Source organism: Microcaecilia unicolor, chromosome 5, assembly GCF_901765095.1.
Source record: "Microcaecilia unicolor chromosome 5, aMicUni1.1, whole genome shotgun sequence".
NCBI lineage: Eukaryota > Metazoa > Chordata > Amphibia > Gymnophiona > Siphonopidae > Microcaecilia > Microcaecilia unicolor.
Window position 1 is genome coordinate 61,099,269 of NC_044035.1, and position 14,494 is coordinate 61,113,762.

General features: G+C 41.5%; 2 protein-coding genes across 2 annotated transcripts in view; one reads left to right on the forward strand and one right to left on the reverse strand.

Moving 5' to 3' along the window:
• The window catches only part of INSYN2A (inhibitory synaptic factor 2A), a 98,128-nt gene extending 92,705 nt beyond the window's left edge, over window positions 1–5,423 (reverse strand). The window contains exon 1 of the mRNA XM_030202954.1: window positions 4,234–5,423. Within this exon, the coding sequence (XP_030058814.1) occupies window positions 4,234–5,423 (1,190 nt within the window). The remainder of the gene's footprint in view (window positions 1–4,233) is intronic.
• The window catches only part of DOCK1 (dedicator of cytokinesis 1), a 906,712-nt gene that overhangs the window by 479,608 nt on the left and 412,610 nt on the right, over window positions 1–14,494 (forward strand). The window lies entirely within an intron of this gene.

Sequence of the window (14,494 nt, forward strand, 5' to 3'; positions counted from 1 at the left end):
ACGAACATGTTGCTTGAGACTGTGCATTGAAGACAGGATTCAGAGTCCCAATAGAACATATAATTGTATGGTGCATCTCCCCTACAACAGCTGGCTGCCTAGATGTCCTTAACAGGGTTGAATGCTGTTTAATGGGTAGAAGAGAATTCTATTATATTTCAGAGTACAGAAAGAGAAAGAAATGTTTTTTAAAGCTTGTCTACATGATTTCTAGTTTGATCTGTTTTTCCCCCCTCAGGGTAATTGGGGCATATGCAAATGAACCTGATTTATAAACAAAATGTATACAGATATAACTCATGAATATGTACGTTGAAAACTAAACAAGTCTGAGGACTTGAAGACTGAATTTGAAAAATCACTCTCTTAGGGCCCTTTTACTAAGCTGCGTAGGCGACTATGCAACCCAACGCGTGTCAATTTTAAGTTACCGCCCGGCTACCGCATGGACCTTGAGGTAATTTCATTTTTGACGCCCGTCCATTACGCACGACAGAAAATAATTTTTTCTGGCATGCGGGCGGTAATTGCCACTTTACACGCGTAGACCATTATCACCCGGTTACCACGTGAGACCTTATCGCTAGGTCAATGGCTGGTGACAAGCTCACGGACCCAAAATGGATGTGCGGCAATTTTCATTTTGCCGCAAGTTCATTTTTGGCAAAAATAAAAAAGGCTTAACAGGTGCGCTGAAAAATGATTCTGTGCGCGCCCAAGACACGTGTGTCTACACTGCCACAGGCCATTTTTCAGTGCGCCTTTGTAAAACGGCCCCTTAGAGACAAGAGCTTTAGCAGTTACCTCCTAGGGAAAGCCAAGAAAAAGGAAGTAGAAAGGGATTCATTTGTATTCCCCTCCCCCCCATGGATTTGAAAATGAAAAGGTGACAAAAGGAATGATTGTTTCATTCCTTAGTCTTCACTCTCAGTCCTCAATGGGCGTTAGCCTTCTTCCTTAAACATAGTATTTTTAGCCAGCAAATTCTTAGTACTTTCTGCAGAAGCATTTGTGGAATGTTTTTTTTCCCGTGGATTCTTTCCCTGTTCTGAAATGGCAGTCAATTAAATCTGTGTACAAGAGATACCATGTTTAAAAATTATTTGTAGCGCAAACTGGCGCATTCAGCATTTAATGCACAAATTGATGCATGCTGTTAGTGTGGGGCTAGACTAACAAGCAACCACCATGCATTGACACTAATTCACACATTCAGGGGGTTATAAAAATGGCTCCAAGAACACACACAAATGACCAGAATACTGGCATGTACACACACAAATGATAATATTTCAGCTACATGCTTTTCTATAAAATGGTGCCCACATGCAATGCCTCATAGTTTGAAAGTAGGAATACACATGGGCAGAGACCAGATGGAGAGTGGTTAGGGTTCATAGATATACATTAGCATCAAATGTATTATTGCGTTGCTTATTAAGTGTTTCATTGGTATTGGCCTAGTGGTTAGGGTGGTGGACTTTGGTCCTGGGGAACTGAGGAACTGAGTTCGATTCCCACCTCAGGCACAGGCAGCTCCTTGTGACTCTGGGCAAGTCACTTAACCCTCCATTGCCCCATGTAAGCCGCATTGAGCCTGCCATGAGTGGGAAAGCGCGGGGTACAAATGTAACAAAAATAAAATAAAAAAATTATACTGACTTTGTATTATATCTCTTATTTGAATATTCTTCCACGCTATCTTATTTATGGTATTGTTTGTGTTGCCCTGACATATTTCCATGTTTACCTCATTTATTGTATTTTTTTATATTTGGTCATTTTACACTAAGTTATTTATGTATTAGGATTTATTTACCACCTTTTTAAAAGAATTCACTCAAGGCAGTGTACAGCAAGAATAAATCAAACATAAGCAATAGACAGAGCAGTAAAAATATTCAAATAACAATACAAAGTATGACATGGTAGTATAATACAAAATATATTAAAAAAGTTATATTAACAAAATTGTAAGTTTTATGTTAAACTGAACCTGCTGTACACTGCCGTGGGTGAATCTTTTAATAAAGACAGATAATAAATCCTTATCAATGTAACTTATAGAATACTATAATTCATACATATTTTCTTATCACTCCAAGCACCTCAATGTATACCAACTCTATAGCTAGTATAAGTTGTCACACCTAAAGTATAGGCACATGTTTGCCTAGCTATAAGGAAATTTCAAGGAAGGGGGTTGGGTTGGTGAGGGAAGGTAGGGCCTGCCACTGGCGGAGTCAAATTTGTAGGCACCAAGAAGGAGCCTATTCTATAAAGGAAAGCAGACTCCTTCATAGAATAACAGCATAGCAGGGCAAATAGGATGGATATTTCAGGTATGAGTGTTTCTACCAGCCATAGAACTGGTGTTAATGCTGGTGCCTAAATTGAGAAAAAAAACCCACATTTAAATTATAGTATTTCTTTATACTTAAAGGAAAGTTCTAATGCATGTATGTTATTTATTTTATGCACAAATTCATCATGCATGTGCAGATTTGTAGGTTAGTGTGCACTTTTTCTTTAGGTGCCCAATGACCTACGCTGTAACAATGCACATCTCTGGTAAGAAAATGTGAAATGTTTATGTCTAAGCTAAGCACCTTTGCATATCTGTTGCCATATCTCTATGCATTTTCATCTGCATATATTTAAATAAACAAGAATAAACTAATCAGAATGACTTCTGATTAGCAAATTACTTTGCTATGCCTTTAAGTAAAATCCGTGCCTACATTTGTTATGGAGTGTAAAAATGATCCATATAGCTTTTTAAAAGAAGGATCTGAAAGAAACTGCTTAAGAGTGTGTACAGAATAGAACATTGAGTTTTTGCTGAAAAAAAAAGGATGTGATTTTATGGCCAAAAATACAATTTAAAAGGTACAGGCAAGAAAAGAGATGGATTGGTACTGGTATTTTTTATATTGATAATAAACTGCAGAAAAGTGCAATGTGGAACTGTCCTATGACTAAGTAAAACTACTTAAGTAAATGTGGTAGGCAGTAAACATCGAGCTACTGACCCTTTTCGAATGAAGGAGGAAAAAAAAACTATATATTTGTCGTACTCTGTAGAGTACAAATATAGCAAAAGCTTTATCACATTTTAAACACCTTATTAAATCCAAGATAAAGTGAAAGTTCCACTGGGGGGGTCTAGGATTTACTTAATAGGCCTCTGTTAAGTGAATTGTTAAACTAAGGTAAACCATCCCTCTAGAGTACACTGACAAATGAAAATAATTTGTAGACTATTTCAGAAGCACAAAGGTTGCAGTTATCAGATAAGAGTAAATTAGTGCATCTAGTTAAACTGCAATCATTTGCACCAGTCATGCAGATCCAAGTAAAGGTTTTCAGTAGTATAATTTTATGGAAGAGGTTAGAGGGGCACACAAGATGACCTGAAAACTTGAAATGAAACCTGTTTTCCTCCTCTGTCAGTTTTTTTTCCCTCTCCATATTCTGGGCAACATTCATATTTTATGCAGTTGGTCTTTTTAAGCACAGTTAGTGATATCAATACAGCAATACATCCTTGCTCTGCTATCTGCAAAGAATAATTATTAAACGATTATGCTAATGCATGCTCTGATCATTTTATCAATATTACTGCATCGCAGGGAAAAAAAAAAGTAAACAGTACTTCTGATGTGGATGTCAACAATAGAAAATCAATTTCCACAGTGATTGCCCATGCACTGCACTATGGCTGCACATTTTATCACATTACAGTTAAAATGTTTTAAGCCTCCTGTAAATGTTTATATATCAGATGATAAAAACTCGCAGACATTTGAAAATAGGCATAAATGTCACTGAGCTTCTTCAGTTAAATGTATATTGTGCAGTAAGAATAAATGTTCTTTGGTTCATGGATAAAAGCTACCCTTTCCCAGCTCCAAACAAACAAAACAAAAGAACTTAATACCATACTAACCCCCCCCCCCCTCCATTTACAAAGCCGCGCAGCATTGCCAACGCAGGCCATTCAAAGTGAATGGGCTGTGTCGGCAGTACTGCACCGCCAGCCGCTAGTACGGCTTTGTAAACAGGGGCCCAAGGCCACCACTTTAAAACTGCCCTTCTAAAATATCCTCTTCCCACCCCCCCCCCCCCCCCAGGATGTGCATGAAACAGGTGGAGAATGAAATGTAAAGATATTCCTTAGGTACAGAAACCCATGCAAGCAGTTAACAAACTTGACCTTGATTCTACACTTACCCTTCTCTGTGAGCTTCTCCTTTCTCCAGCTCCTGAATAACACCCAACAGCACTTTTATTGTCTCCTGGCTGGAGCTTATCAGACCCTCCATGGTCTGAAGCTGTGCTTTTAAGTCTACCACTTCCATGTGAGGCACAATTTGTTGGCATTTGTCACTCACAGCCACTGCTGTCTGACAAGGCTGATTTTCTGCCATAGGTAAAACATTTAACTGAAGGGTCTGTTCATTACATTCAGGTGATTGGCACTGTGCCTGCGTTGAGCAGGCCTGCACATTTACTGTGTGGGGTTGCAGGCCATTAATGTGTACAGTTCCCTTCCTTTCCTCTTCTACTGCCAGGCATAGTGACCACTCAGTCTCTGATACAGAGTTTGACAGCTCTGGGGATGTGACATAGGAACCCGAGGCTGGTAAATGAACAGTAGCTTCTTCTGTTCTAAGCACTTTAGTGTATAGGGATGGATTGGATTCCTCATTGCCTAGAGTCCCTTTCTCATGTTTTGCTTTATCATGCGGCTGGTAACCAGGCTGTTCCAAAGTGGAGTCTGTTGAGTTTTGAAGAGAATGGGGCTCTTTAGTACAGCTGTGCACATCAGTGCTTTTACATGCATCTGCACAGTTACCAATGTGATGTATTTCATTCATGCGTTCATTAATATGTGAAATGAACTCGGCAGTCATCTGATTGACCTTCTTTCTGCATTGACCAATCTCCCCTGAGTTTCTGCTGTCTTTTTTATCCTTGATGTCTACCAGAAATCCGTTGTTTTGATTTTTAAAGGTGTCGGCAGCAGAGGCATTTTTAATAAGGTTTCCTTTTTTGCGATCCAGAGGAAATGTCTGATAGCGCTTTTTCAGGTCCGGTGACGTCTGAACTCCTGTGCTCTTGGTAACGTTAGGTATTGACCTTCGTGCAGGCACTGTCATGTATTTACAATAAGCTGCCTTATAGGAGATGGGCTTTCCGTCTTTTTTGTCGCCTTGCTTTACTGTAGATAAGTGTTTGTCCCGTTGTTCGTTCTGGGCCTCACAAATATCTTTAAATCTCACCTGCAGGGCTTTATTTCTTTTTTTAATTAGCCGGTTGGGATCCAGTGCATATTTCATCTCTACAGCAAGTGAAGCTGCTGACTCAATTTCACTTTCGGAGCCCGTCAGTAAGCATTTGTCACCCTCCTTACTGACCATGATTCCTGCATTTAAAAAATAGTTTAATTAAACTTTTATTATGACAGAAATTTTCCAGACATTTGTTTTTCTCTATTTTTTCCTGGCATTAGCAAACTAGGGGCTCTTTTATTAAAATCTGCAGTTACTAGGCCTAATGCAGGATTTTACCAATCTGTAACTACAAATTTAGGGGACCGTTGTACTACATTGCAGTAAGCGTTGCACTTACTGCACGGATAATGCAAATGACTGTGCAGTAAGTGCAAAGTCTGTGCAGTAAATGTAGGGTGCATAGGGTACAGCCACCATCTGCCCTGCATTATTACTGCACAGGCACTGTGTTGTTATATGCTGTGCCTGATAGTGTCGGTGCTCCTGTGCTATCAAGTACTGCAAGTAATATGGTGCAGGCTGATAGCATAATGGAAAAGCACCCCAAACACCAGGCCATGGTGGTGCTCTCACCCCCCCCCCCCCCCCAATAACTCGGTACCCACCTCCTGATCCACTTCCTGTTGGCAGAATGCAAAAGCACCCCAAACACCAGGCCATGGTGGCGCTCTCAACCCCCCCAATAACTCAGTATCCCCCCGATCCACCTCCTGTTGGCCCACTTAACCAAACCACGAGCCCTGACACTTTAAGTGCCCATCCTCATGCCACCTGAACCTCCAACTCATACCGGCCCTTCCAACTCAATCACTCTCAATCCCTCTTACAAATTTACCGCCCCCCCCCCCCAGCCCCAACAGCAGTTTCCTGAATCCCTCAGTCCAACCCTACCCCCTCGCCAATGAAAAACCTGCGCTGTTACGAAATCCAATCCCCTGCCACAAACTTTCCCCCATGCCCTACCCAGGGGTTTGCTAAGCTACGAGGTCATCCACGGTGGTAATGGTCCTTATCCACTGATGCCCAGGTCAGAAACAACTCTAAAAATGGTGCCTGACCCCCTAGTGGGTGTCTCATGGTACTATGGTAGTACTGCAATACAACTTCTAGGGGATCAGATGCCAATTTGGAGGATGCGCTGACCCAGGTGGCAGCAGAGAGGGACCACTGCTGTCCTGAATGACCTCATAGCTCAGCAGACACCCGGGTAGGGCTCAGTGGGAGTTTGGGGAGTGAGGAAGGATAGGGAAGGGAGATAATTTTCTGTGTTAGGGGGTGGGGTTTCCTCGACAATGGGTGGGGTTGGACTGGGGACTCGGAGAGCTGTGAATTTGTAATGTGGTAGTCAGATTGATTGTGGGGGGGGGGGGTATGAGTAGGATGGACAGTGTTGTGGTTTGAGAAGGATGCTTATGGTGTTGAGGCCCAGGGCGGAGGCCTAACGGTAGATGGTTCGGGAAGAGGGTTGGGAGCACCACAGCATTATATGTAGCAGCTGTTCTGCCAAACTGCCAGTGTAGCTGCTTTTGGGACAATTAGCGCAGTGACGACCTGTGCTCTAGCTATCACAGCTGACTTCACTATGCCTGTCCCTCTTATGCCCAGACCCGACCTACTCCTGTGTTAGGCAGCTAATATGGTGTGTTTAACGCACAGGCCTGCGCTACTCTCTGCCATGTTGAAAACCCTGTGTTAGCTGCTAAACAGCTCAGTAGAAGGGCCTGTTACTGCAGCAGTTCACTGAGGCAGTTATTGGCGTGCATTCCCAGCATTTGCTGTTACAGGTGCCAAGTTAAATTTACAGCTATGACGTGGTACTTTGCTTGGAATTAGTGGGGAACCACCTAGTGTATCTGCAAGCGACGTGACCACATCACAGCAATTTTGCAAAAGCTTCATTGGCGACCAGTACAATACAGGGCTAAATTTAAAACTCTATGTTTGATCTTCAAGTCCCTGAAAGGAAATGTCCCCGAGTACCTGAAGAATAAGATTATCCTTCACACACTGCCAAGGACACTAATGTCCTCCCAAGGACTATCACTAACCACACCCTCTCCAAAAGACATTACACAATGTGATACCCGCAAGCGAGCCTTCTCCGGAGTAGCCCACACACTCTTTAATGCACTGCCTGAAAGGCTCCACTTAACACAAGACTATCTCTTCTTCAGAAAGCAGGTGAAAGCTTGGCTCTTTAACCAAGCCTTTAACGGAAGAAGTAACCAACTTGTTAGTCTTACTCACACACACACAAGGAGTGACTCGGGCTGCACATACTGCAGCAGGACATGTTTATCCACCAGGGCCAGTCAAACCCGGTAAGCAGGGTAAGCACTACAGGAGGGCGTCTGCCTTCAAGGGCGTCACTTTGCAAACAATCAAGCTCTTCTGAGTATCTAATCTCTGCTGCTCATCTCAGTCTGGCTCCAAAGCTGTCAGCTCTCTGTCCCATCCCCTCCCCCCTCCAAAGCAGAGAAATATCCTCCTTGTGTTTGTCAGAGAACCTCACTGCTCCAGCTGAATCTGGCTCTGAAATAACTTGTGGGAGCTCAGCTAACCTCTGTCCTCTGCCCAGAGAGGGCTCAGACAGAGACAGCACAGCAGAGCCTGGACCCTTGTTTTGTCAGAGACTGCTGTTTAGTGCTGCACCTGACCCACCCTTTTCCACCCCCACCCCCAACACAGTAACTCACAGGACAGGAGGGCCAGATGCCTGCTTTCAATTTCTAACCATCACCTATCTCTCATTCCCACTTCAGTAACTCCTGTTAGTCTGTCCAACTCAGATTGTAGAATATGTTAGTTTATGCTGATTAAGTCTGTCCTATCTAGATCCTAAGCTGTGCTCGATGGGAAGGCTATTGTGCTGCATGCAGAGTCTAACTTTTTAGGATTTCAGGTTAATTTTTGAAGAATTTGAAGAGGGGCTATCTCTGTTCTACATGTGTGACTGCAAGGCCAAGTGTCTGAATAGGGATCTGTTTGTTAGATTCTGAAATTTTGATAACACATTGTTTTTCAGAGTTGGCAAGACTGTCTGTTCTCCTAATTCCTGGTCTGTGTGCTAAGTTATTTTTCTTCTATACTGGTGTAATATTTTCAATGATGCCATGGCTGGTAAAAGGGGTGTGTCTACTGTGGGGGCGGAGCCATAGTGATCCCGCCTCTGGATGGGTAGGGGCACCGACTAATAGACTGCAGGAGGGCGCTAGAAACCCTAGGGCCGGCCCTGTTATCCACGCTTACCCTAGCAGAGATAATATTTAACCATCTCTCTGACCTCGTGTACAACTTAGTCACATTACTTTCTAACTCTTCTTACTCTTTTACCTATCTATATGTTCCATCTTTGCTTTACCCTTCACTATCAATTAAAATGTCCTATTACGTATTGTGTTGACATTGTAAGTAGTATACCATGCCATACTTTGTATTGTTATTTGAATATTTTTACTGCTATAAATAGTAAAATTGTGCACATAGTGGAAAAAATACAAAGAAAAGACACACTACAAATGTCTTTGTAAGAAGGGATATTGGACCATGACAGTGTCCAGCAGCTATGTTTCCCTAAGAGTAAAATAGTTACTTGCCTTCTAGTGAGACAATATTTAAGGATAGTTTAGGGCAATTTTCCTCAGGATTCACAGGTTTTTAAGCTATCTAAAATGAATATGTGTGTGACAGATTTACATGCACTGTCTTAACCTTATATACATATGATTTATGCATATTCATTGTAGATATTGTGACAGTCAGATTGATAAGTCAGTACACTATGTTGTTCTTTCACAAAAGGTTTCGGTGTATAATTTGAATAATTTCCTAATGCTATACCATATAAGTGAAGCAGTAATAATGTAGAAGACTTTTGTCTGGCAAATGATGTCAGACAAATATCAGTTAGACGTCAATCTGCTTAGTGATTTCTACCACCCTTAGAAATTGTTTCTTATTTTAGACAGTACATAATCCAATTCAAATAGATTAGTGGAGCAGTGGCCTAGTGGTTAGGGTGGTGGACTTTGGTCCTGGGGAACTGAGGAACTGAGTTCAATTCCCACTTCAGGCACAGGCAGCTCCTTGTGACTCTGGGCAAGTCACTAAACCCGCCATTGCCCCAGGTACAAATAAGTACCTGTATACAGTAAGCTGCATTGAGCCTGCCATGAGTGGGAAAGTGCGGGGTACAAATGTAAATAAATAAATAAATTAGTAACACAGCATGGATAGAGGGAGGGGTACAAAATTATACTCCTAAACCACCACTGATGCTTCCCCCACCAATTGTCCTTTCTCCATTCCATAACAAATCCATAAGGGAGATCAAAATAGTCTGCTAACCCACTCATCTACAGGGAAGACAAAAACATCCCCTAACTCTTGTAACAGTACCCAACAACCGCAAACACATCCTATCCTTCCTCCCCACCCTAGCTAAAATTCTAGTTCTCAAATTGTTTTCACCGGGCATTACTGAGACTCTCCACCCTCCTCCCATCTTCCCTCCCACACCTATGTCAACAACCCTTGGCATTACCCTGTGTACCTTCAGTGATGTGGAGAACCAATGCCTTACCAATAGGTATTATTTTATTTAAGAAACGAAGGGAAAAAAATAAGAGGGACCAGTCTCCACTGCTCACATAACATATATGGGAAAGCACATTACTGCTTAAGGGACTCAACCCAGGCCATCTTTTGGCTATACTGCCTGCATCAGGAGTCCAAATATAAATCCAAATGTGCATATATCAGATGGTAAAGAATTTTACACACTTCACAGTATGCAGTATGGAACCTTAAGCCAGCTTCAAACAATGCGTTCTCAGGCTAGGAAGTCTCCTGGAGGACCCCTTTCTTTCTCTCTCTTGGAGCGCCAAGTCTCCTTGTTCAAGTATTCAATGTACGGCCCCCAGGTCTTCTCAAACTTATCCTGTTATCTCCCCTATACTTTTGTCTCACTGTCCCAATATAGGCTTCTCTTCCTGTTGCCATGATCTTACCGCGATCATTTTGGCACCCATCAATAACAACCCTATCATTGATTCCCTTGTATGCCGCTCTGGGCCCTCCCCACCAATAGATCCTCTAGATTTAATACCCAAACCTTTCCTTTCACCTCCCCAGTTGTTCTGCAACCCTATTCCAAAGCCCTCTACTTCTCCCACACTCCCACCATATATGAAAGAATGTATCCACCTGACCTTAACCCACCCTTTCATATCTACCCTCACTGTCCTCTAGCTATCCACGTTGGAGTGATATATGCCCTATATATCAATTTAAACTATAGCTGCATATATGCTGAGGAGATAGAACAATGCTGGCTGTAAGATAGCTCATCTTCCACTCCTCCTGTGGAGGACTGGGTAGCCATCACATGAGGGGGAGCCATCCTATCATTTACTTTCATCAGTCCTCTATAAATCTTGGATAGCAAACCTTTAGAGCCTATTCCCACATATACCTCGAAGCTTGAGTACTTGAAAGATATAACTTTTTACCAAGTCAGTTTTTATTTCCTCCTTCATTGACTCTCCATCATTCTAAGTTAGAGGTTCTCATCAGGACACACTCACCCAGTCAGGTTTTCAGGATGTCCGTGAGATAAATTTGCATACATGGCCTCTACTGTATGTAAATATTTCTCATGCACATTCATTGTGGGTGTCTTGAAAACCTTATTGCCTAGATGTGTCCTGAGGACTGGACTGAGAACCATTGCTCTAGGTAGATGAGCAAACAAGACCCTGTACTTAATCAAGCATCTGGCTCTCTCCATGTCTTTCTACAAAGCCTTTTCATTATCCAAACAACTACCAAAATTGAGGTTTTTGTCCACACATCTCCCCAGAAATACCGTCGGGTTACTGCAGTAGCCTGGTGGTAGTTCCCACCCCCACTGCGTGCCATTCCCAGTGCTCCAAAACATATATATTTTTTAGTTCCTAAAATATTTTTATTTTTGTAGCTGGCAGTAAGTCCTTCCCCCTGAAATGGCCGCGTGGCAAGCGCTTCACTTGCCGCACAGTCGTTTCTTTAAAAAAAAAAAAAAAATAGAAACAGCCTTTTACCTGCTGCAGTAAAAGGGAGCCTCAGCGCACATCGAAAACACGCACTGATGCCAGCATAGGCCCCCTTTTTGCAACAGCTTAGAAAAAGGACCCCTAAGTTATGTGCATTGTTATAGAATATGCTTCCATTTCCACGTGAAACTTAAGGCACAATTTTATAGAACTTGAGGGATAGCATATAAAGAAAATATTCAACACAAACAAGACTCAATAATGCATTATTTAAAAAATAAATTGATGATAAAACACAGATTAAAATATTTGAATATTATTGAAAAGAACTTGACAATCAAAGACAGTATTATATTTTTTCTCAAGACATAATCAGCATTATTTCTTAACTCCTTAGAGCTAGTGATTCCTAAATCTACCCTGGGAGAACCCAGCCAGTCGTGTTTTCAGGATATCCACAATGAATATGCATGAGCTAGATTTGCATACCAAGGAGGCAGTATATGTAAATTTATTTCTTGAATATTCATTGTGAAAATCTGAAAACCTGGCTGGCTAGTGTTCTCCCAAGGTAGGTTTGGGAATCACTTCTTTAGGGTGTTCACAAGGTCAGTGCCACATGACTTTTATTTTTTAATGTCTGCTGCTATCTGCATAGCCTACCTATCTTGATAATTCTCAAATAGCTTGATCTAGTGATCCAAATGATTATGTTAAAACAGCAGGCAGTGAACTGGGAATCTGCTTTGAAACAGTTATGAAATTTTTACTCTTAATTACAAGTTCCATTAGTATAGCATGCATAGTTGCTAAGCATTACTCTATGAAATGTAAATTCAAATGTGAAAACAACTGCAGTTTGCTTATAAAGGTGCTGGTGGAAGACCTAGTTAGCATGGTTATTAATTCTCCTTGCAGTATCTGAGTAAACATATTCGAATGAGCTTTGGTGTTACAATATCTTGCAATATGGAGGCAAGCTTCAAACTTGAAGCAGTAACACCTTGTTACTACTGGCAAATGGATATCTGTGAGCCATAGGGAAACCTCAATGGCAATGGACATTAACAATCACAGTGTCTATGCCTGGAGCAGCATATAATTAATTTTAAAGGTGGCTAATGTTTATTTATCCAGCAAATAAGAAAATGATGATTGGACCTTTGGTTCCTTACTCCCTCTCTTGTCAGTTTTTTGAATACCAAATGAGGGGGTGTTCCTAAGTGGTGATGATTTGCATGTGAGATGGAAGGGAGGGGGCTAAGGATTTGCTTGCCATTTTTCCTTGAACCCAAGTTATTCAATTGTAGCTTTTTTTTCCCTTTAGTTTTTAAACAGGACCAGTTTTTCTAAAGAGTCTTGAGACTCATCTTTTTTTTCCCAAGCTTACAAGGTATGGGTTGTTCGACATTGGTCAATTTGAAATGTATGTTGCATTGAATATTTAGGTTTGTCTCTTTGTTTTTGTTGCTCTTATATGTGCCAATGTTAACTACCTCAGAACCATGGTGAGTAGGTGGTCTACAAAACAATGGGGCCCTTTAACAGATCGGCGGTCAGCCCAATGCGGGCTAACCGCTTGCTCTTCCAGGACTACCGCCAGTCCAGCTCAGCTGCTAGCGATAGTCCTGCCCCGAGCACATGCCATTTCCGGAAGAAAAAGAAAACCCCCGGAAATGGTTTGCGTGGCAATAACCCGGCAGTAAGGGCTCCCTGCCACATGGCCATGCGGTAAGAGTTCTCTTACCGCATGGCCATGTATGCTGGGGGCCTTTCTACCTGCTGCGGGGCCCTTTTTCCCACAGCTTGGTAAAAGGACCCCAATGTAAATAAAATCAATAAAGTAGTTCTGCCATATTGGATTATGAGATGCCTTTTGTCACATTTTTCTCTCATAATGAAGCACTTCTGCTATAAAGTACAGTAGTAAAATTCCTCATATTTAAAAACATGTTTTTAGTTTGTTTGGACCAATGGTTTTTACAGCGATAGTGTTAAGTTTATAGCAGTGCCTATTACTACAACAGTTCAGGGAAATGCCAGTAGTGCTTTCATTTTGATCATGTAAAATTCATCCTGTACTGAATTATTTACTGTAGTTTACAAAATGCAGGTGGTCCATGATTTTGCTTTGAGAAAATGGGGGAGGGTGGCCTTCACTTGTTTTATTACATTGTTAAGATAGCTGCCTTCTGTATTTAAAGCAGCTATGTTGTTTTTCTATAAATCAAATTTTGAATAAATTTGTGGAACAGCCTCCTAGTGGAAGTGGTGGAGATGAAAACAGTATCTGAATTCAAGAGAACTTGGGACAAGTTAATATGATCTAGAAGGGGGTGGTAGGGAGAATAGATGGCATGGATGGGCAGATTAGATAGGCCATATGGTCTTTATGTGACTATATTTGTCTCTGTTTCTATTGTAGACAGTACAGTAACATCCTTGGTTTAATGAGCTGCAATGAGCAAAAAAAAAAAAGATCCTAGGTGGTAATATAGGAATGAAAAATAGAATATTGTAATGTAATGTCTTGTATTGATTAATGGTGTGAACACACATGACTGTTGTGTGCAATTTTGGTCACCTAGTCTCATAAAGATTATGTGGAACTAGAAAGTTTTCAGTGAAAATGAAGAGGGGTCAGATGAAAATGAAGAGGGATCAGAACATCTCCCTTAGGAAGAAATGTGAGAGCTTAGGACTGTTCATCTTGGAGAATGGCTAAGAGAAGATGATAGTGGGCTATAAAATCATGAGTGGGGTAGAAAATGTAATGCAGCAATTTTCATTTACTCTTTGAAACAGTGCTATGATTAGGGGAAGCTTCATAAGTACATAAGTATTGCCATACTGGGACAGAGCAAAGGTCCATCAAGCCGAGCATCCTGTTTCCAACAGTGGCCAATCCAGGTCACAAGTACCTGGCAAGCCAGTATTTTTAAAACCAATTGAAGGAAAACATTTTTTAACTCAACAACCAATTAATTTGTGGAATTTGTTGTACAGAAGATGTGGTGGAAGCTGTTAATAGTACAAGGTTTAAAGAGGGTTTAGGCAATTTCCCAGAGGAAAGTCCATGAACTAATATTAGAAAGGTGGATTTAGGATAACCACTGAGGGATCCTTTTACTAAGGTGCGCCGGAAAATGGCCAGCGCTGGTGTAG